This window comes from Mytilus edulis, chromosome 1, assembly GCF_963676685.1.
Source record: "Mytilus edulis chromosome 1, xbMytEdul2.2, whole genome shotgun sequence".
In the NCBI taxonomy this organism is placed as follows: Eukaryota; Metazoa; Mollusca; class Bivalvia; order Mytilida; family Mytilidae; genus Mytilus; species Mytilus edulis.
Genome location: NC_092344.1, coordinates 110931383 through 110955061, shown reverse-complemented (window position 1 = coordinate 110955061; position 23679 = coordinate 110931383). Strand labels below are relative to the sequence as shown.

At 31.9% G+C, this 23679-nt stretch overlaps 2 protein-coding genes across 7 annotated transcripts in view; one reads left to right on the top strand and one right to left on the bottom strand.

The window, feature by feature from the left end:
* Window positions 1-1852: 1852 nt before the first annotated feature.
* The window catches only part of LOC139518114 (uncharacterized), a 91291-nt gene continuing 69464 nt past the window's right edge, over window positions 1853-23679 (bottom strand). For 2 of the 6 annotated variants that reach the window (XM_071309813.1, XM_071309787.1), the window contains 2 exons: window positions 4210-4302; window positions 1853-2623 (listed from right to left, as the gene is read on the bottom strand). In XM_071309813.1, the coding sequence (XP_071165914.1) occupies window positions 4235-4302 (68 nt within the window). In that variant the 3' untranslated portion in view covers window positions 1853-2623; window positions 4210-4234. The remainder of the gene's footprint in view (window positions 2624-4209; window positions 4303-23679) is intronic. The other 4 variants (XM_071309822.1, XM_071309795.1, XM_071309830.1 and 1 more) reach the window with 2 other exon arrangements.
* LOC139518143 (tripartite motif-containing protein 2-like) lies at window positions 7567-15259 on the top strand. Its single transcript, XM_071309840.1, has 2 exons — window positions 7567-7638; window positions 13444-15259. Exon 2 carries the CDS (start codon window positions 14282-14284, stop codon window positions 15122-15124), a length of 843 nt encoding a protein of 280 aa, XP_071165941.1. The 5' UTR covers window positions 7567-7638; window positions 13444-14281; the 3' UTR covers window positions 15125-15259.

The following is a 23679-nucleotide window of genomic DNA, read 5'->3' as shown; positions in this document are numbered from 1 at the left end:
GAGGAGAAATACTTAAATGCAACACACACAGATACGAACTATAATATAATAATGGCCACATTCCTGACTTGGTACAGGTCATTTTAAGAAAAAAATCGTGGGTTGAACCTGGTTTTGTGGCTAGCCAAACCTACCGCTTTTATGACAATGTTAAATATAACATTAAAATGACAACATTACATGATATTACTACAATACAAATTAATGGGAGAACATACATGACAGAGAAACACACAAATAAACAATGATTAACATATATTTTAAATCTTTAATATGAAATTCAACAAAAATAGAAAAATACAATTGCACGAGTCCACTTTATATTTCTCTTCATATCTATATTTATGTTTATATCGCTTATTTACCATCGGAGGTTTTAACTCGATAGTCAATTAGATGCTTAGACTAAAATACACACGAAACTAAGTTACATATTCTCAAGCCCTTGTCCTGTAAATTGTTTATTTTACACTTTTTTATACTTTGGATAAATGGTGGACATACTTTGGAATCAAGAAATGTATCTCCTTTGTGCATAGGTCTTATTCTTTGTCCGGTTTTGCCTTTAACCAAATGTAGAACAGCACAGATAAAAGGAATGAGACCAGCGAATGAGGGAAATGCATTACTTTACTTAAATAATTAATAAATTTCAACTTGAAGAGAAATATTACGAATATGAATAATTTATTGAACATATCATCGGCCATACAGGGCATGTTATATACAATAATTGTAAACAGACAGAAACAAGAATGTGTCCTCAGTACACGAATGCCCCACTCGCACTATCATTTTTCATGTTCAGTAGACCGTGAAATTGGGGTAAAAACTCTAATTTGGCATTAAAATTAGAAAGATCATATCATAGGGAACATGTGTACTAAGTTTGAAGTCGATTGGACTTCAACTTCATCAAAAACTACCTTGACCAAAAACTTTAACCTGGAGCGGGACAGACGGACGAACGGACAGACGGACGAACGGACGGACGGACGAACGGACGGACGGACGAACGGACGCACAGACCAGAAAACATAATGCCCCTCTACTATCGTAGGTGGGGCATAAAAAGTAAAATAATGAAAATGACAATATAAAGTTAACTGCAGCAGTTGTCTACATACTGTAAAACGTTTATGATAAATCAACGCTACAGGTTTTGCATATTTCTTCATGTTTTCATGAAATAAACCAAACATTAGCAGATTATATTATGAACTCATGTGAGGAATATTGACAAATTGACAATTATCAACCGAACACAGAAATGAACCCTGAATATTTCATGGAGGTCAGTAATGTAAGAGCTAACTTTTATTTGTATATATGGACACATATTGTGAACAAAATATCAAAAGAGTAATAACTAGTTACAAGAAATAACTAGAAATTTAAATGTAAATATGTTAGGTTAGATAACTGTTGTTAAACCATTAATCTTATACCGAATATCACTTAATATATTGCATCAGAAACCGAAAATGATAAAGAATACCTAGCAAAATATAGAAAAATTGATATATAGTTGTATATGGAACAATTAACTAGAAAAAGTTAAAAGAGTTATAATAAGTAAAAATTACCATGCTGGTGGGCTCAAAATGATAGACAGAGATATGAATATTAATTGGGTAAAAAACTCATTGATAACGAAGACCAATTACCCAATTGGAAAGTCATACCAAAATTTGATTTTGATAAAATTGGACAAGCATTCCTTATAATTAAAATGAACTTCAACAATATCACTGGTATTAAAGAGATAATCGTAACTGGAATTACGACTATCACAATATGGCGACGGCAGATATAAGTAAAATCTTTAGTTATTTTTCTCAATTGTAGCATATTTTTGTCAATAGTTACTCAGCTGCAAGGTTTTTCTATACCATTACATCATATTTGAATCGTAACGGTGCACTGGAATTGTCTAAGCGCTTTGAAATTGCCGTTGAAAAAATAGGATTTCAAAAATGTTTATTTGCGAAAACAACACAATCAAAAGACATAAAATCCTGTACAATATCTTTAACTATATACTAGACAATAATTCAAAAAGTTAAGATGGAAATTTCTACATTACATTTTACAAACCAAACAATTACTTTTCTCTTGGAAATAACTAAAACTCCACTATGCAATATACATGTATGTAATGTCATCGAAGATAATGAAAATTATTTTTGGACATGCACATTTCTGAAATCATTTTATTGAATAGCATTTGCAATTATAGGCAAACAATCATCAATAGCGCTACAGAAAAAAAAATTAAAAAATACACCGGGAACTATAAATAACAACACGTATGACAAATGTTAAGGGCGCAAGTGCCAAACCAGGAAAGTCGCCTGCCAAAACATCAATATAATAATAAAATGTTATATGTTATATTGCTGATTGCTTGGCACCCGCAAACAATACAAATTATCATTCAGAACTAATGTATATGTTAAAAAAAATATACAAGCTGAAATAGCAACCTTTTTGGCATTAAATTCAGTAGTTTTAAATCACAATTAAATGTTGGTGATGATGATGAAAAAAGCACAATTTACACAATATTTCAATCCTTTGACACTTTCAATTTTCTCTCCTGATTATTAAACCACTTTCTTGTCTGAAATAAAGATACGAATTTCAATATGATGATTTAATATCTAAACTTGTGTATTTTATAAAGCATTTTATAACTTTCGTGATTTAAACATAAATAATAAATTGTGTTTATTATTGGATTCTGATAAGTAGTACTGAACCGGTCATATACAGAATACGCCACTGCCAGTAAGGACATCCTTATGCTTCATCATACGTTGGACGCATTCTATGTTTTACTCCAACTGATTGGAAAAGTTAAAAGTTGTTTTTTGCTTGTTTTTTTTTAAACAATACAACCGATATTAAAATATTCTTCAGGGGGAAAAGTAATATTAGATTATGAACTTGTCTGACACATTTATTTCCAAATTGACAGGTTTTTGTTATACAAGCATACTCGGAAATCTCCGAAAAATTCCGAAGGATCTTTAATTCCATCAAAACGAATCTAGAGCTTCATTATCTTAAAATTGTGGTTTTTAGTAAATCATACGATCGAATATTAAAAACAATGATATAGGTCACAAAAAACATTTAAAAGTACTGAAATAATTCATAAGCGCTGTTTGAGTTTACAAAGATTTTTAATATTGTTATCTTTTACAGATTACATTAACAACAACCAATAACCGCGTAGTACATAAGCACTGTTTCATTATGTATATTTCGATAACACGTCGGCTCATTTGAGATATATTTTGTTTTACAAAACTATAGATAACATTCCGCTGACAAGTTGAAATTACAACTAGTTTGCGCTTTCATTCGCGTTCGCATTCTGATTATACATCTCACAGCTATATATACATTTCCCTTTTTTATTGCTTTTTTTTACAATGAATATATAAAATCGCATTGAATCTGTAATGTCTATCATTTTAAGACAAAACAGATGATTTCAATTTCCCAATAGTCAACTTTCTGTTTCTATGTTTCTAACATTCCAACATTTATATAGAGTATTTATCTCAAAATTGATATGATGGTTACTACTTATAAGGAAGCTATTAAAACAATGGTTCCCAATGTTGAAGTTGAAGTTATTATTTCGAAAATTTTACGAACGCTTCACGAGTTTGTTGTAGTTTATAGAAAAATACGTTTTACAGATAACGACAGATATTTTGCAAATTTCGTTACCACAATCCCATCCTCTCTTATTTGTTTATGATATCACTTAATTAGAGTTAACTATCACCGAAATTGATTTCACATGAGAAAACCAACAGGTGCAACATCTGCAGCTAAATTGGAATCCGCTATGAACAAAGTGTAGTAGTCAGACGCGAACCAGGTTTATCTGCTATATCTTTCTGAACTCCTGAAATAATCTTTGGTTTTGCGTTGTCTTTTTTTAATATGTTGTTTTTTGTATATATATAATTGTTAGTCTATTTTTTCGTCTTTTGCTATAACGCGCTATCAGTTTCTCCTTGAATTATCAGTTAAAAAATCCATTTGGTACAACTGCCTCTGTTTTATTGTTCTGCCATATCAAGTCAATGTGCATGGTAGTTCATTTCTTTTAATTTTCGGAGTACTTCTTATATGATGTTTATTACTATATTGTTATAAATACTCAGTCATATTTTTAATATGCCTTACCTGCAGATAAGCAGCTGTTTTCTCCTCACAATCGGCTATTGTCACACGTTGCGTCATACAATGGATTTACAAGAGACTGCGCCTTAGTACCTGCTAATTAAATAAACTAACTTTATAAAAGGCATTTGAGAGAGAGATATAGACATACACTCCGGGGGAATACTTAAAAATTACAAAAAGTTTGGTTCGTAACGATAAGTATTTGAAAATCTATTAAACAAATGTCAAAAAAAAAAGAAAACCAAAAATGGCATTCTATAGACAAAATACATAAGCAAAAATGAAAGACAAGATTAAAAGATAGACCATACCACAATAACACAATAGCGGAACATATAAATACTGAGCAACACCAAAAGGATATTAACAAAATTGAAGTAAAATGTAATAGTTGATTAGAGTTTGTTAATCGGATATGCGTTCTCTCAATTGATTGATGAGTTTTGAACAACGTTATACTTCTGTTGCCTTCATTTGACAAGTGTAATAGTATATCATGATTTCCATCTTAGTTAGTAACTCAAAAATATCAAACGTAATCGGTTACACTGATCTTTGTGTAAACGTAGATAAATTATTGTGTAATTTTGCTTTGTCAAATGAAATGACTTGACTTGAATTTTTTATCCGGTTATTTAGAGGACTATTTTATCCAATATAAAATAGTAATTATAACACAATTGCCTTGCCAAAATATTCAGTTTTCCATTCCGTTTTAACTGTCGATAAATATTTATGAATTTTTGTTTACAGTTCAATACAATAATAAGTAACAAATCATTCTAGCACTCCTCTCCCAATGGCAATGAGTGAAATAAATTTAAAACCACCTAATGGATAACGGTTTTGTATTTGAGTTGTTTTAGAACAAACAAATGACTTGGACTATTACATCTATTTCAACTTTGCAAATTATAATAAATACTTTATGTAGTTTTGCTAAAAAATAATTTAAACTTAAAACAGACTAACGAGTATCATTCAATGTAAATTATATCCATGAGTATGGACTGTTCTTTAATCTGCTTTTTTTACTTTGTAAAGGTGTAGGTACTGCAGTAAAAGGCCACACAAATATATCCTCGCCCCTTGCAGAGTCAATAATTTGGTTAGTGAAATCCTCATGCTAATTGAGATCAAAAACAAAATTGGAGGTGCATAATATCATTACACACTATTATATATAAAAAAAAAAATGCAATCAGAATATTACATCAAATAATGTTACATTTTGGTTCTTTAAGTGAGCACATGATTTGCCAAAATATTCCGCGAAAATTATTCTATAGAAAAAAGGTTCACAAAAGCATTATATGGTTAGGATTTTATAAGTGGGTGGTTTTAGGAGAAGTTGTGGATAAAAAAGGCTACCACTAAAAAAGGCTATGACCGATTTTGAGCTTTATTAACAGTGCTTCAAATAAGATTCCGACAAACAATCAGATATGAGGCGCTCAATGGCATTTTATATTTAAGATTATCAGAAAATATCCATAGAAATAGGATTTAGAGTTTAAGAGACAGTGTCTTTGTCTACATAGATGTAAAGTAACTCATAAAATAATTTCAATTGAGAAAAAATAAAGAAATGAGAGGTTCAAAAGTATTGTGAGTTCATAACATAATACCAAGCAGTTCATCAGAGGTTCAAAAGTATTGTGACCTCATAACATAATACCAAACAGTTCATGAGCAGTAACTGTTTTGGATACAAAAGGGGGACTCAAGAACAATCGATGGTCTCCAAGATCACTATATACCGCCTGCTCCAGAGGGCAGGGTATTAAAATGCAAAAATGGGATGAAGTGTAACTAGAGGCTCTAAAGAGCCTGTGTCGCTCACCTTGGTCTATGTGAATATTAAACAAAGGAAGCAGATGGATTCATGACAAAATTGTGTTTTGGTGATGGTGATATGTTTGTACGTCTTACGTTACTGAACAATCTTGCTGCTTACAATTATCTCTATCTATAATGAACTTGGCCCAGAAGTTTCTGTGGAAAATGTAACCGGTAGTAAAAATTTACAAATTTTATAAAAATTGACTATAAAGGACAATAACTCCTTAGGGGGTCAATTGACCATTTTGGTCATGTAGACTTATTTGTAAATCTTACTTTGCTGAACATTTTTGCTGTTTACAGTTTAACTCTATCTATAATAATATTCAAGATAATAACCAAAAACAGCAAAATTTTCTTAAAATTACCAATTCAGGGACAGCAACCCAACAACGGGTTCTCTGATTCATCTGAAAATTTCAGGGCAGATAGAACATGACCTGATGAACAATTTAACCCCTGTCAGATTTGCTCTAAATGCTTTGGTTTTTGATTAATAAGCCAAAAACTACGTTTTACCCCTATGTTCTATTTTTAGCCATGGCCGCCATCTTGGTTGGTTTGGCGGGTCACGCCACACATTTTTTAAACTGAATACCCCAAAGATGATTGTGGCCAAGTTTGGATTAATCTGGCCCAGCAGTTTAAGAGGAGAAGATTTTTGTAAAAGATATATAAAATTTACGAAAAAAGGTTAAAAATTGACTTTAAAGGGCAATAACTTCTAAAGGGGTCAACTGACCATTTTGGTCCTGTTGACTTATTTGTAAATCTTACTTTGCTGAACATTATTGCTGTTTACAATTTATCTCTATCTATAATAATATTCAAGATAATAACCAAAAACAGCAAAATTTCCCTAAAATTACAGATTCAGGGGCAGCAACCCAACAACGGGTTGTCCGATTCATCTGAAAATTTCAGGGCAGGTAGATCTTGACCTGATAAACTATTTCATCCCATGTCAGATTTGCTCTAAATGCTTTGGTTTTTGAGTTATAAGCCAAAAACTGCATTTTACCCCTATGTTCTATTTTTGTTTGGTTTGGCGGGTCACGCCACACATTTTTTAAACTAGATACTCCAATGATGATTGTGGCCAAGTTTGGTTTCATTTGGCCCAGTAGTTTCAGAGGAGAAGATTTTTGTAAAGTTAATGACGACGGACGACGACGACGGACGCCGGACGCAGGACGATGGACGCAAAGTGATGGGAAAAGCTCACTTGGCCCTTCTGGCCAGGTGAGCTAAAAAAGGACCTTCATGAAATCATAACAAAGTCAGAATACCTTTCCCACACACAAAAATAATACAAAGAGAGAAAAAAAAACATATCTAAATTTGTCCAACCTCAATGTTCATGTACTTATTTAACTTTAACTATATTTCTACAAACAAAAGATTTAAACCCCCTAACAAGGTCAAATTCAATCAATAGATCATACTATTCTGTTATCTGGGTCATGTCATTTATATGATTACTGATAACATTACTCATGTTTCAACAAGTTCTAATTATCTTCCTGGTTGGTTACATACGGAAAGTAATTTCCACAGTCAAACACAGAGATAAGATGTCTTTTTGAGGTATATATTTATAGTTTGACTGTAAAAGTTTACATACTGATTATTCACACTTTACCTCACTGATAGAGCAGCCTATCTATATGGTATTTTTGTCTTTATTTGTTTATTTTCTAGTTGGAGCAAAGTCAAATATTTATGACAAAAGTCTACATTGTTCAATAAATCCTACAAGAAATCATGAATTTCACCAAAAAATAATAAACTGATTGAATCTTTGGTTCCATTCAGTGTTACCCAATCATATTTACTGCATCATAAGTGTTTGTATTATATTTAAATTGAGAATTTTTAGATTTTGGAGAGTAATCAAAAATTAATCAATCAGTATAAATAATTGTTTACAGCCCTTTTTTTTTTTACCTTGATAGTATAACGATATTCTCATAAAATGTCATTAAGGCAGCAACCATTTGATTTTCTGGGGGGGGCTATGGTTTTTTTTGGAAAAAAAAGTTTGTTTCCAGTTTTTGGAGAAAAAAATAATTTGTTTTTGATTCTGAGAAAAAAAAATTGTTTGTTTCACCCTCAGCTGCCACTATATGTAATGCTAAAATTGAAAGAAAAAAATTGTTTTCGACTTGTCGTGAAAAAAATAGATTGTTTTTCGCCGCAGGCGAAAAAAAAAATTTGTCCAGAAAAAAAAAACATAGCCCCCCCCAGAAAATCAAATGGTTGCTGCCTAAACAGTTACGTTACGGACCGAATACATTGTTTCATAAAAAAACATGAATCAATTATGTCCTACCAGGGGCCGATCCAGCCATTTTAAAAAGGGGGGTTCCCAACCCAGGACAAATGGGGGGTTCCAACTATATTTCCCCATTCAAATGCATTGATCGGCCAGAAATAAGGGAGGGATTCCAACCCCCTGAACCCCCCCTGGATCTGCCAATGCCTACACAGTTTATTTAAATAAATAAGAGAAAGTTTCAATAACACATTATCCTAATGTTCATGACACTCACAATGCACAAGCAGAAGAAATATAAATCTTTTGATAAAAAATTCTTTTAAGTGGAACTCGACCTTAAGGCGAAGTGTACGTAATTGCACGCCCCTAGCGGAATACGGGATTAATAACGTTCGACGTTAGTTACGCAAGTTATCTCCCTTACTCCAAGAAAGGACACACGAAAGAGAAACTACTTCGTGCTGTCCATCATTAATCCAACAAGCACGCCTGTGTTGTCTTAAAACCTAATCATGAGAAATTATCTGAATTACTCCAGTTAGAAATCAAAGCATTCTATTGTTTCGTGCAGCCGGACTTATATACCAGTTGACTGTTTTTGTTTTAGACGCGTGGTAGATCTACATGGAAGGCATTTCGTGTAAAACTTGTGATATCAACAGATTGTAAAAATGCCTCACAACAGTATTATAAATAAATAAACATGTGAAAATTCTACTTCTATTGATATCAAATTAATTAAAATGAAACCTGAATTGACCCTACAATATCGTTTTAAAAACCGTAGTTTTGAACGAAAACACACACTGACACAGTACTCAACATAAAGTTTTAGGTTACGAAAAATTAATGAATGACATGTGAAATTAATTATTAGATTAAAAAACGTTGACATGTTCGTATTTTGTGCAATTGAAAATTTTACACGCAACATGATTTATGTCCATTTAGAAAATAAGACGATACCAAGAGAATATAATTTGACCACTAGTGCAACACTTACAAGTCGGAAGAACAAAGACGAAAATAAACAAATTAGGCCCCAAAAAATTACTCAGTAAATTTAAAAAGTGATCACTCTAAGCATTTATCAGTAAAAACTATGTCATTCAACTCCAAGTTTTCAACTTTTTCTACATGTACAGAAAATAAACAGGTGTCTTCTATTCCGTCCGCAATTTATGGAAAAACTAAATCTAAATTTAGAACCAAATTGAAATTGAAAGTACACATTCACATGATTATGATACAAGTAAGATAAATATAGATTCTTACATTGATACCAGTGGATTATTGGATTTATCCAATCGAGATAGTTAAATTATCAATTTTAAAATCCGAGCTGCGTCGGCGAGGACTTTAAAATTCATAATTTAACTATCGAGATTGGATAAATCCGATAATCCACGAGTAACTGTGTAAGAATCTGTTTCTCTATAATGATTAAAAAGACATTTTCTTTTTTTTGTTAACCGAAAATCCCCTACGTCTCAGTGCCTTTCACATTGCCCGAAGTTGTCAATTTCATTAACACCTGTAATCAAATTTTGATTCATCCAGTTAGCTAAAAAGGTCATGACCCTTAAAATCATCCAATGATCTTTTGAGATCACCAGCAACCACACGTTGATTAAATTTTTTTATACAATGGGTTCGGAAAGGGATAAATTTCCATAGAATTAGAGAAAAAAATATAACACGTTATTTCTTCTTTATCAAATTCAAATTTCTAAGAAATAGCAAAATTTGTTTTTTATTGTGCCTGTGTGCATCATTTCAAATTAGAGAATGTAATTTTGAAGTAACATCTTATTCTCAAGTCTCAATTCAAGATTACGAATGAGTAGAATATATTATTACGGTTAAAGAAAAGAGGTCAGGAAAGTTTTGTGACAATTGTAACTGCAATTTAATGTTTAGTGGAATGAGAGGGGAAATGAGTTCAGACTTTTAATGCATTTCTATAGCATTTTAAAGATTTTTTTTTAATTTAACTGAAGTCTACTGCAAGGGATGCTTAAACGACCTCAATGATTATCCAGGAAGATCTCGCACTCGGTCAGTTCTATGCTTTTACCTAGTTCATGATAGTACAAGAATTGAGAAGCCTGTGGTGTACTAGCAGGGGCGGATCCAGCCATTTTAAAAAGGGGGACCCCCCCCCCCCCAGCCCCTGGATCAGCCAATGACTAGTCCAATAATATAAGAATTTGGAGTTTCATATCATTTACATTCAACTTTTTTTTAATCTGATATTACTTTTTTTTATTATCAACGTTGACCCCCCCCCCCCCTCCCTTGAAATAAAATGTATCCGATAAAAATCGTTGAAATGTAAATCATTTTAAACTCCAAAGTGTTGTATTATTGGACTAATGGTTTACTGGTTGTTATTCACTTTGGTTCAAGTCTGTCACTTCACAACATGGTATTTGTTTTTCGTAACTATTTCTTTCATGAATAAGGCCGTTGATTTTCTCGTTTGAAATTGTTTGCATTTTTCATATCGGAGTATTTTGTGGCCTACACATTATGTTTTTGTTCCTTTAATTGTTGAAAACATTTTGGTTGTTAATAGTTATTGTTACATCGACTTCATTTAACCAGTGGCGGGTAGTTGACTCAATGGATGCCATACCACATCTCCTTATTGTTTTATATAATATAAATAGGAAAGCTATGCATTTGCATTAAGCAGAGGCTATATTTGTACGGCACTACGCTAGGTAAACCTGTGTCACAATATATAATGAATAATCTCCGTGCATTACACTGAGTACATTCTTATAACATTTTATTAGGTAAATTTTTAAAGCATCGAACATGATAATTCTCATAAGGTCGCATTCTTATATCATTAATTTTACACCAGTTAATTTAAAGCATTACACTATATGCATTGCTATTTAAAACATTTTCCTATACAAATTTTATTGCATAACACTGGGTATGTTCCGGTCGTTTTTGCACTAGGTACGTCAATCTCAAAAGGATCATATACGCGGTGTAAGGTTTTCATTTTGAATATACATGTAAGTAAGTAAGTAAGTAATTTTTATTGGTTTAAAATCCAAAATTACAGGATTGATACCAAGACATGTATGAAATATCTGCGACGGGTAGTTATACCAAATACTCTGATCTTTTCTATTTTGTAAAAATGTATACATAAGCGAGTCCTTCTTTTTAACATCATTGCAGTCTAAAAAATCCTGAAGATTAAATGAAAACAACACGTTTTAAATTTCAAGCGTCTGAAGCGCTTTTCTGGATTAATCTAGATAAGGAAAACTAAAGGCAGAACATTTTTAAGCCACGGATGTAAAAGAACTAAAATAGTTGAAGAGCCATAGTATGCATTATGCTTATTGTTTAAATTCCTGTTAACCCAAGGGTGACTGGGGAAACGAAATATGGTCTTCTCCCGACCGTAAAACACTTGCCGAAGAGGAGCGTCCATTTGGCTGTTCAGGATGTATTAAGCTCGCAGTCACGTCCGGTCAGAATGGGGACATTAAATCCGATGCCTCGTGTAAAGATAGTGCCTCAATCTATGCCCGTTAAAAACCATTGCAACAACTATAATTTTAGGATTGCGTAGGTGGAATGTTGCACGGCAAAATGTCTGTCCCTATCCAATATACCCTCATTTTCCAGTGGCACTCCAAATTTCCCAGACCATCGTACCGGATGGCCTCTGCTATGAACAAAACTTCCTATTGTATTTATTGTTAACTTGAATTTGTTCTCGTCCTTAACATGCATGAAATATTTGCCACTGGACATTAAGCAACTAACAATCATGGCAATCAATCAATTTAAATCCTTAAATGTGGATTTTTTTAACAAATAATGCAAGGAACAAACTCATATTTTCTTATGTTACTGAAACTTCATTCAGCAAACATTCTACATCATTCTTTGTCATTTAGTTAAAGAAAAGGGAAAGTAATCGAGATGGGAAATTTTGTGAAATAAAATATGTTTTGGCAGAGATGCCTCATGAACATGTGTGTAAACATGACTAATGAAGTAGGTTAACTTTATAATGTAGACTATATTGTGTGCAAATCCACAGATTAACAACATGCAGAAACAACGAACATGAAAATATGCAGACGATAGGTCTACTTTTTTAAATACAAACATGCAGAAGTTAGATTGAAAACGAGGTGTATACCCTATCCTAATATTAAAACCGATCAATTCATTCTGACAACACTGTGTTAAACGGGACAAATTCAAACTCGATATTTGATTCATAAAAGAATAAAACAATCCATGCAAGCTTTAAAAAAGGTTCGGAAATCACTCTTACATAGAAAAGATGAAATTAAAGTCTACGGTAAATTTCTTTCATTTGCAGTAAATTTATTTACTAACTTGCATTTTTTTTTGCGACAGAAATATTCTTTAAAATTATTCAGTTTATTTCCTTATCAATTTATAACCTTAGATCATTTGTAATACATAGAAAGATGGGTAATACACACGCACGACATTGCTACGACATTGTAAAGTATAATAGAGTTACAACGTAGAAGTTGTGGCGAAGTTACTGTAGACAATAACGTCGCCGTATTATTTTAATGTTTTAGCCAAAAAACCAAACTTCAACAAGGTGTAGCGTAAAAACTAGCACGGTAACCAAGGACTTTCTTTGCACCGATGGATTCGTCTTTCATTTTTGATCTTATATATCAATTTAAAAAAAAATTCCATTGACCAACAAAATAGAAAATCTTGATAATGAAAAAAAATCTGCTAATTTTGATGATTTTCCCTATATATCCTTTGTATTTTTGGAGTGTCATGCTGTTAATTTGAACGGCTCGTATCTCAAAAACGAAAACGGTTACCCCCTTTTTTTATTTTATTTTCTGGTGTAATTTTACAAGCAGAATTCATATGTGAAATTTAAAAAAAATCCATTGTGTAGTTTAATTACGTACACTTCGCCTTAAACAAAAAAAAAACAACTTATGATATGATTAAACTTGACCTGTAAATTCTTAATTGAAAAAAACATTGTGCTATTGAGTTTTGTTATCAGCAGGAAACAAAAAAAGTGTATTCATCATGCAAAAGATCTTGTATATTGTATATATGTTCAGGTCATGTCAAGCAGTAAACCTTTACCATGTGGACCTTGTCAAGAAGGAAAAGTAAACACTAAAGCTGACATCTGGTGTTACAACTGTGATGAAGGATTATGTTCAACATGTTCTGGTCATCATAAAAGATCTAAAGCAACACGTGATCATAAAACTATTGATGTCAAAAGCTATAAACCCCCCATCAGAGCTATAAAAACAGAATGTGACAAACATGGCGAACAGCTTAACTTGTACTGTCCCAGTCATTTAATGCCTTGCTGTGATGAATGTATTTCCACAAATCATTCAAAATGTACTGGAATAAAAAGTTTAGCAGCTGTTGTGGAGAAAACAAAAATTGAAAAATCCAAAGAATCTGTAGAGAAAGAAATCTACTCCATCTTACATGTATTGGATAAAATGGTAAATAATAAATCAATAAACATTCAAACTGGAAAACAACAATGTGAAAACATAAAGAAATCATTCCACAAAATTAGGGAGAAAATGAATAAACATTTAGATCACCTTGAGAAAAAGTTATGTCAAGAAACAGACAACCTTTTGGATCAGGAAACATTAACAGCTAAAGATTTTATAACTGAAATTGAAAAGAAAAAGACAAACGTACAGAAACTGCAAGAGCATTTACTTAGTGTTACAACACAAAGTTCAAAACTACAATCATTTCTAGGTGTACATCAGATCGAACAACAAATACATCAATGTCAACAATATGTCGAAGATCTAGAAAATGATGACCGGGCTAAAGAATTTTGTATCAAAATGACCAAAAAAAAATGAGATAAAAAACATACTACAGCAGTTAGGATCATTAGAATCCCTAGGAGAAGTAATGGTTGATAGGACAAAAACAGGCTTGAATAGAGAAAGCAGTGTGAGGAGGAAAGCACAAGTACAATCACAATCCAACATAAACAACATGACCATGAATATAGAGACAAAGATAGAGATCAACATAAAGATGATCAGTGACATGATTTGTCTGATGGATGGAAGAGTTATAGTGGTGGAACGGCATGGTAAAGTTAACCTACTTACTTCTAATGGCAAACTACAGAAACAGTTATCTATACCTGGTAAAGCCTGGAGTGTTACACAGATCAATCAGGACACTATAGCCATAACTTATCCTATTAATGAGAAAGCCATTAAGATCTTCAATATGGAGAATGAAACAGTAACCAAAGTTATCACATTAGACAAAGGATGCTGGGGATTATCATTCTCCAATAATTCTCTGGCTGTAGGTCTGAGTAATGATGAAATCCGTATTATAGACTTGGAAGGAAATACACTGAAGTCAATACTAGTTGAGAGTAAAACAGAACTGTGTAACCTTGTTTACTGCAATGACAGAGTAATCTATAGTGACTGTAATGGTAATGCAGTAAACTGTTATGATGGATCAGGTAAACAGATCTGGCAGTATACACAGGATTTAGAAGGACCAAGTGGACTTTGTACAGATAGTAATGGTAACATTATTGTAGCAGACCATGACTCTAATAGTATAATAGTTACATCAAAAGATGGACAGAATAGTAAAGTACTGATGAGTGAAGAGGATGGACTGGATTATCCACAGTTTATTTGTTTTAAATATAATGAGTCTTCAGGTTTTATTTGTGACTTCAATGGAACATACTTGGCAAAATTCAATTTAGTTTTAGGATAAAATATACACTAAGTTTAAGAAAAATACAATATTTGAGGTCAAGAATTTATGTATTCAGTAAAAATAGGTTTGCAATAAATTGTGTCTATTTAATCATGTAACAGGTCATGAGATATTAACTGTGGTGAATAAAGAATGGAGTTGATTACAGGTAATACTTATACCTTTGGGGTAATTGTTTGAGAATCATGACTGTTGATAATCATACTGACTCTTAGAGAAAAGTATGGTAGTAATTCCATTTCAAACAAGAATGTGTCCACAGTACAAGGATGACTCACTTGCACAATTGTTTTCTATGTTCAGTGGACCATGAAATGGTGGTAAAAACCCTTACTTGGCATTAAAACTAGGAAGATCGCATCACATGGAACATGTGTACTTCTTGTTTTATTTCATAATTGTATGTAAATATTTAATGAGTATTAAATCATGTAATGCATGACTATGCCTTTTTGTAAAAACCATTTTCCTTCAGTATAACTGTTATAGCTTTTATTTGTATTACAAAGACTTTATAGCCTGGGTATTGATTCTTTTTTATGATGATGTTATGTAATTTTATTGTAGATCAATATGCACAATATTTGACACTTTGATAATAAACTATTATTTATCATTATAGTTTTGTGCTACATTTAACATGAAGCGGGACAGAAAAATAGACGGACAGACGAATGGATGCAGACCAAAAAACATTATGCCCATAAAAAAACTTTGATACATCAATTCACATCTTGACCTAAATGTTATTCAATGACTTACACAAGCATAAGATACTAATAAATTACTTTTCAAATTATTATCTACTAAATACATTTTTTAAAAAGTCCTATTTTTAATATGTAACGGTATTTCTATATTTAAATGAGATAGGGAAATACCCATGGAATTTCTTTCTGCACAGACAATGTCAACAGTCAGTATATAAGGAAGATTTGAGGTGTGTTAAGACTAATGCAACGCTCGTTACAAGATAGTAATGACTAGGTTAGTTTGGTATACTATTCCCCACCCTCAAACCTCTTACCCATATAATATGTAACTTCATCATTTCTTATCGACTTGTGTTAATTAATTTATGTATGGCTGATTGTATATATTTATGTTGAACATGTTAAATTTAAGACAGTCTTGTAGCGACTGCACAACTATATACTGTGTTTGTTTTTTTCTACAATATCTAGTTTAAGAAAGAAAAAAAATTTTGGACGAGGGAAACGAGGGAGTAAATAATTAGATTGATGTATGTTATTTTTTCACAATGATTCATTAAAAGTAATTTATTGCAAATTTTGATTTACAAAGGAACTATCTAAGTGTATATCTAAATTCTAATGTAAAAGAGTTGTTTATCCAATCTTTTCTTGATTTTAGGACAAACAACATAATTAATGTTGGCATTTGATGATTAAAATGGTGCATAAAGTTTCTGCAAGTCATAAAAACAAAATTATTTTCATGACATGTCTTCAACTTAGAGAAACTAACAGCTTTACCAAATCTATCCCAGATTAAAATTAAAGAGTTAAATACTCTCTTTTATAACTTTATTTGGAATGGGAAATTAGAACGTATAAAACGCAATACACTAATTGGGGATTTTATGCAGGGAGGTTTGAACATGGTGCATTTGTCATCTTTTAGTACATATCTAAAAATAAGCTGGGTTAGAAGACTTCTTTTGAATTTAGAGGGGTCATGGCAGACTTTATTATTGTCTGAATTAACCAAATTTGGTGGTGACAGAGTCTTTTCTTTACAAAAAGAAAAACTACTAGAAATTCATGGCTATGTTAAGAATCCTTTTTGGAAAGATGTTTTATTTTGCTTACATACTGCAAAGCCTGATACTACGGCTTGTACAAATGATATATTATCGCTAGATATTTTAAATTTTGTGCCACTTTCAGATTACACTATTTATATGCAATGGAAGGACTTTGGTGTACAGTATATAAAAGACCTTGTAAATGGTCAAAACAAAGAATTCTTTACATTTGAAAAGATTAGACATAAGATTCTTACAAATAATTTTCTGAAATATTACAGTCTAATCTCCAATATTCCAAAATTTATTAAAGATCACATAAAAGAATATTGTGATTCTCAACAGATTGAAAATGTCAAAATCTCTGATGCTTTTTGTACTCAGATTATTAATAATAAGAAACCAAAATTTGTGTAAGGAAGTCTTGCAAAGATATCTACTTAAAAAGCTTCCAATACAAAATACTGCACCAAATAATTCCTACAAACTCTTTTTTGTACAAGATAAAGAAGAAAGATTCTAGTTCATGTACTTTTTGTAAACTTGATGACGAAACTATTGTACATTTTTTCTATGATTGTTCAATAACATATCAATTTTGGTCATCATTATTACAGCAAATAAGATTGTATAGCAGGGATTTTGCCATCAGTATAAAAAGCAGATATTCCTTGGTTTCTATTCAGAAAGCTTATTCATGAATCTTTTATTTATAGAAGCAAAAAATTATATTTATAAATGTAAGTTTAAGGAACTAACTCCTAATATTTTTGGTTTTAAAAATAGAATAAAACAATATCAGTCATATGAATATTATATTGCAAAGAAAAATAATAATGTTGATGTATATGAAAAATTTTGGACCCCATTACAATATATATTTCCACCATAGAGTATGATATTAATCTGTGAGCAAATTTTTTGATTAGATTTTGGTTATTCTTTGATGTAATTGTGAACAATAATTATGTACATAATTAAGTAATGTATGTGTGTATGTAAGTAAGAATTGTATGTGTGTATGAGAGACTGAGAGAAAGTGAAAGTGAATGCAAGTGGTTCTCATTTCTTTTTTCTATTTACCTCTTTACATTGTTATTTCCTGATATTTATTTATATATTCATAAAGGACTAGGGCCTATAAGGGCCATTTTCGTTTTTTTTTTTTTTTTTTTTTTGCTTTTCTTTTTCTTAATTACTTTCAGTGTGTTTTAAAGCTTATCTTAGCTATTTTTTTTTATTTTTTTTTTATTTATATTTTTTTTCTTGTGAGGGAGGAGTTAAAATTTAATAAAATCATTTAAACATTTATTGCTTTAGAAAAGGGAGGGAAGAGAGGAGAAAGAGAAAAAAGAAATGAAACTACTATGGCCACACTGTTTTAAAAAAAAAATTGGGGGGGGGGGGTAATCTTTTGATAGAAAGATACATACAAAGAATAAACAAACGAACATGTAGAAAGTTTGACAATATTGCAATCAGTTGTTGTTTAATGTAATTTCATTTCCTTAGTAAAGAATACATCATGAGGTCAATTATGACCAATGGAAGAGATCTGCACCTTCTCAATCAAAACATTTGATTAAAGTTGAAAGTTTATAGTTATCTAAAATTCAACTGAATTCTATCATTTAACAACTACTACAATATTTTTGGAAACTTTAGTTGTGTACCATTGAACTGCAGACTAGGGCTATTCTCCATTTTTTGTGACAGTACTCTAAGATTTTTAATTTTTTCTCAAGAAAGTGAAGACTGAAAAATCTATTCTGAAGTTTTAAATTTCCATTGATAAAGTTCTCAGTTACAACTCTCATCACAGGGAAACATCATTTAACATGTACTTATAAAAACCAATATGATTGATATAAGCTGTGTGAAGCTTGTTTCCAGATTCTACATTTTGATATATTTGTAAATTTCATTAATAAATAGTTTTAAACTACAAAATGCATCAATTTTATTTGTTTATATTTTTTTTACCAATACAATGGTTATGTTGGTACACACCATTTTGTTTAAATGGAAAACTACTTATCATATACTAAATGTTACATTTCAAGTGTTCAGATATATTAACTTTTATTTTAGTGGATAATTACTCATGATATCAATTGATGTGCTCCTGTATTGGAGAAAGATTCTCAACACAGACATTTACACAAAGAATGAAAACTGTTGTTTCTCTCGCCAATCTCATGTATCCCTATTTGTTTACCGCGAAATTTGCAAGTTGCATGACCTACACATTAAAGCTTTGAATCATCTGCAGCAAACATAATTATGTTTAAATCAAACAAATACCAATTTTTAATTAGTACACAAATTTTGAGAATGATTTTAATAATCAGTAAAGGATATCCTTGCTTCTTCATAGTGTGGCATTCCAACTATCACATCACTGCAATGTAGGTTGGATATATTTAGAATATCTCGTCATACTGATTTTTCCGGATTGTAAAAGAAAGGTAAACAGTGTGAGGGAGAGGTAAAGAAACAATAATTTCACGAGATACAGAAGGGAAATGTGTTAAAAAGTGTTTAGAGACAATCTATGCATATGTGTGTCTCCTTCTCATCAATTTCAGTAAGATTTGTGGGGGGGGGGGGGGGGTTTCTACACTATAAAAACAAAATGATTGATGTGAGGGCTTGGCAATCTGGCCAACCACATAGGGAATTAACGGCTTAAAGCAGTCTTTCCCCAAAAACAGTCATTCCTAAGCATGCTAAGTAGACCAGCTGGACTCAATCATGCTAAACTTATGTCAATACAAAATACAAGTTATCATTATCAAATGACAACTAATTTTTTACAGTAGAATCTGATCGACAGTTAGCTAATTAAAAGTTATATTTTACAGAAGATCTCAACATTGATCCACCATACCAAAATGACATACTTAATGTATATATATATATTCATAGAGAATTTCATATGTTTTTTATTCAATATCACATCAGTATATACATGTACTTATCTGACACACCAATATAATCCCAAGGAGTTCTGCTCAAGAATTATATTGGTTGAGGGTTGATACAGTGTATGATATTGAAAAAGCCATATCATATACTCATTATTATATATATATACATCAAGTAGATGTTTTTTATGTGACATAATGTCATACATAGAAGGAAGTCTAAAATGTCATCATACAGACTATACTATAGGCTTTACATGAGGTCATACAGATAAGAATAAAATTGAGAATGGAAATGGGGAATGTGTCAAAGAGACAACAACCCGACCAAATAAAAAAACAACAGCAGAAGGTCACCAACAGGTCTTCAATGTAGCGAGAAATTCCCGCACCCGGAGGCGTCCTTCAGCTGGCCCCTAAACAAATATATACTAGTTCAGTGATAATGAACGCCATACTAATTTCCAAATTGTACACAAGAAACTAAAATTAAAATAATACAAGACTAACAAAGGCCAGAGGCTTCTGACTTGGGACAGGCGCAAAAATGCGGTGGGGTTAAACATGTTTGTGAGATCTCAACCCTCCCCCTATACCTCTAACTAATGTAGAAAAATAAACGCATATCAATACGCACATTAAAATTAAGTTCAAGAGAAGTCCGAGTCTGATGTCAGAAGATGTAACCAAAGAAAATAAACAAAATGACAATAATACATAAATAACAACAGACTACTAGCAGTTAACTGACATGCCAGCTCCAGACTTCAATTAAACTGACTGAAAAATTATGATTTCATCATATGAACATCAGGCACAATCCTTTCCATTAGGGGTTTAGTATCACACCATCATAACATATATGAGAAGAACATAACCCGTGTCATGCCAACAACTGTTTTTAGAATAAATGTCTTTAGTTCCGACGCAAAGACCTTATCAGTGACTCAATATTAACGCCAAAATATGCAATCTTTAATGACTTGACAACAGTATCGTAATTATATTCCTTCTTAATCAGTCTATTTAAAGGTTTTGTAAGTTTCTGAGGTGAATACTGACACCTTTGTGCTTTATAAAGAATGTTTCCATAAAAAATTGGATGTGAAATACCTGAACGTATAAAAAGTCTGCATGTTGAGAAGTTAGATAAAAGCCTTTGCAACAGTGACTGCAATCGATGACATGACCTCATACAGATGAAAGGTGTGATAAAGTCTTTGCAACCATGCTGATATAGATATAATTATCATGGGTGGCTGATACAAAATATAACAAATATAAAGTCAATATCTTCAAGCATGACATATAGCAGGGCTTCCAAATTTTTCTGAGCCAGCCGGACATTTTATATCTGATCCGAATTTTAATCCCAAAGACTAAGTCACAAAAGGCAATTATGGTAATCAGATGGCCATCCCAATGATTGACATTAGATTAAAAACAATATTAAACTTTACTTTGATATGAATTTGATGTTCTGACATAAACTGTTAAAATTGGCATTGCATCATTCAAAGTGTGCACATCAGCGTGCTCATATCTGCATTAGACTCTTTAATTGTGCATAATGACGTTGTCAAGAACTTTATTTTCGTTTTTAAAGTCACATTTTTCAAAACCGGATGTTGACTTGACAATGGTAAAACATGGATCATAAACGGATAAGTAAAATCCGTGTACGTTTACATAGCACGACTGAGCAAAGAAGCTCTTTCCACGTTATTTCTTCAACAAAATACTTGAAATGAACATTAGGTACAGGTATCAATGATAGTTTTAGAATTTTGAAGAAATGTAGGATGCATAATTGAATTTCCCACCTCTGCACATGCGCACACGTGTTCTTGTTCATACAACGTAGTTCTGACGATTTTTTCATGTAAAACCTTTTTAAATGTTTCAAGAAATCAAGTTTATAAATGAATTTATTATAAATTTGATCTTTTGGACTAAATCAATTAGATACAAACCGCTGAAATGTACGAAAGTAATTGTGAATGAACAGATTAATTTATACGATGTCCGGTACTAAAATTAGTTTACCTGTCACCTGAACAGGTAGTTTTCAGCTGTCCAACAACTAATTAGCCGTGATCAAAATTAGAAAGTATTGAAGTAAGGGTTGTTTTGATAGTAATTAATCAACATGTCACTTTTATGACCGGAAATGTATGGCTGTTAAAGGCAAAATGTTGGGTCAAAAAGATCGTGAATTATATTAAAATGACCGAAAAAGCCTTGAAAACTAAAAAGTATATGACCGTTTCATGCTTTTCCCAGCCGGTCTTTTACCGGACATTACACAAATGACCGGAATATATGACCGTTTTGGAAGCCCTCATATATGTCATATAGTGTGGGAAACTGATTATTTCCATGAATTTCTAAGTCCAAAGAACATAACTGTGCACAAATTTATCAGATCTGAACAAAATTGGAACTTGATTTGTAACTTGCCATGATAAAATAATGTACCAGTTATTTAATCAGAATCTTTCATGATGACAAACTAGAGGCTCGAAAGAGCCTGTGTCGCTCACCTTGGTCTATGTGCATATTAAACAAGTACACAAATGGATTCATGACAAAATTGTATTTTGGTGATGGTGATGTGTTTGAAGTTCTTGCTTTACTGAACATTCTTGCTTCTTACAATTATATCTATAATGAACTTTGCCCATTAGTAACAGAGAAAAATATTTGGTAAAAATTTACATAAATTTACCAAATTAATGAAAATTGTTAAAAATTGACTATAAAGGGCAATAACTCCTTAAGGGGTCAATTGACCATTTAGGTCATGTGGACTTATTTGTAGATCTTACTTTGATGAACATTATCGCTGTTTACAGTTTATCGCTATCTATAATAGTATTCAAGATAATAACCAAAAACAGCAAAATTTTTTAAAAAATTACCAATTGGAGGGCAGCAACCCAACAACCGGCTGTCCAATTCATTTGAATATTTCAGGGCAGATATATATTGACTTGATTAACAATTTAACTCCTTGTCAGATTTCCTCTAAATGATTTGGGTTTCAGAGTTATAAGCAAAAAACTACATTTTACCCCTGTTCTATTTTTAGCCGTGGTGGCCATCTTGGTTGCATGGCCAGGTCATCGGACACATTTTTCAAACAAGGTACCTCAAAGATGATTGTGGCCAAGTTTGAATTAATTTGGCTCAGTAGTTTCAGAGGAGAAGATTTTTGTAAAAGATAACTAAGATTTACGAAAAATGGTTAAAAATTGACTATAAAGGGCAATAACTCCTTAAGGGGTCAACTGACCATTTCGGTCATGTTGACTTATTTGTAAATCTTACTTTGATGAACATTATTGCTGTTTACATTTTATCTCTATCTATAAAAATATTCAAGATAATAACCAAAAACGGCAAAAATTTCATCAAAATTACCAATTCAGGGGCAGCAACCCAACAACAGGTTGACCGATTCATCTGAAAATTTCAGGGCAGATAGATCTTGACCTGATAAACATTTTTACTCCATGTCAGATTTCCTCTAAAAGTTTTGTTTTTTGAGTTATAAGCCAAAAACTGCATTTTACCCCTATGTTCTATTTTTAGCTGTGGCGGCCATCTTGGTTGGATGGCCAGGTCATCGGACACATTTTTCAAACAAGGTACCTCAAAGATGATTGTGGCCAAGTTTGAATTAATTTGGCTCAGTAGTTTCAGAGGAGAAGATTTTTGTAAAAGATAACTAAGATTTACGAAAAATGGTTAAAAATTGACTATAAAGGGCAATAACTCCTTAAGGGGTCAACTGACCATTTCGGTCATGTTGACTTATTTGTAAATCTTACTTTGATGAACATTATTGCTGTTTA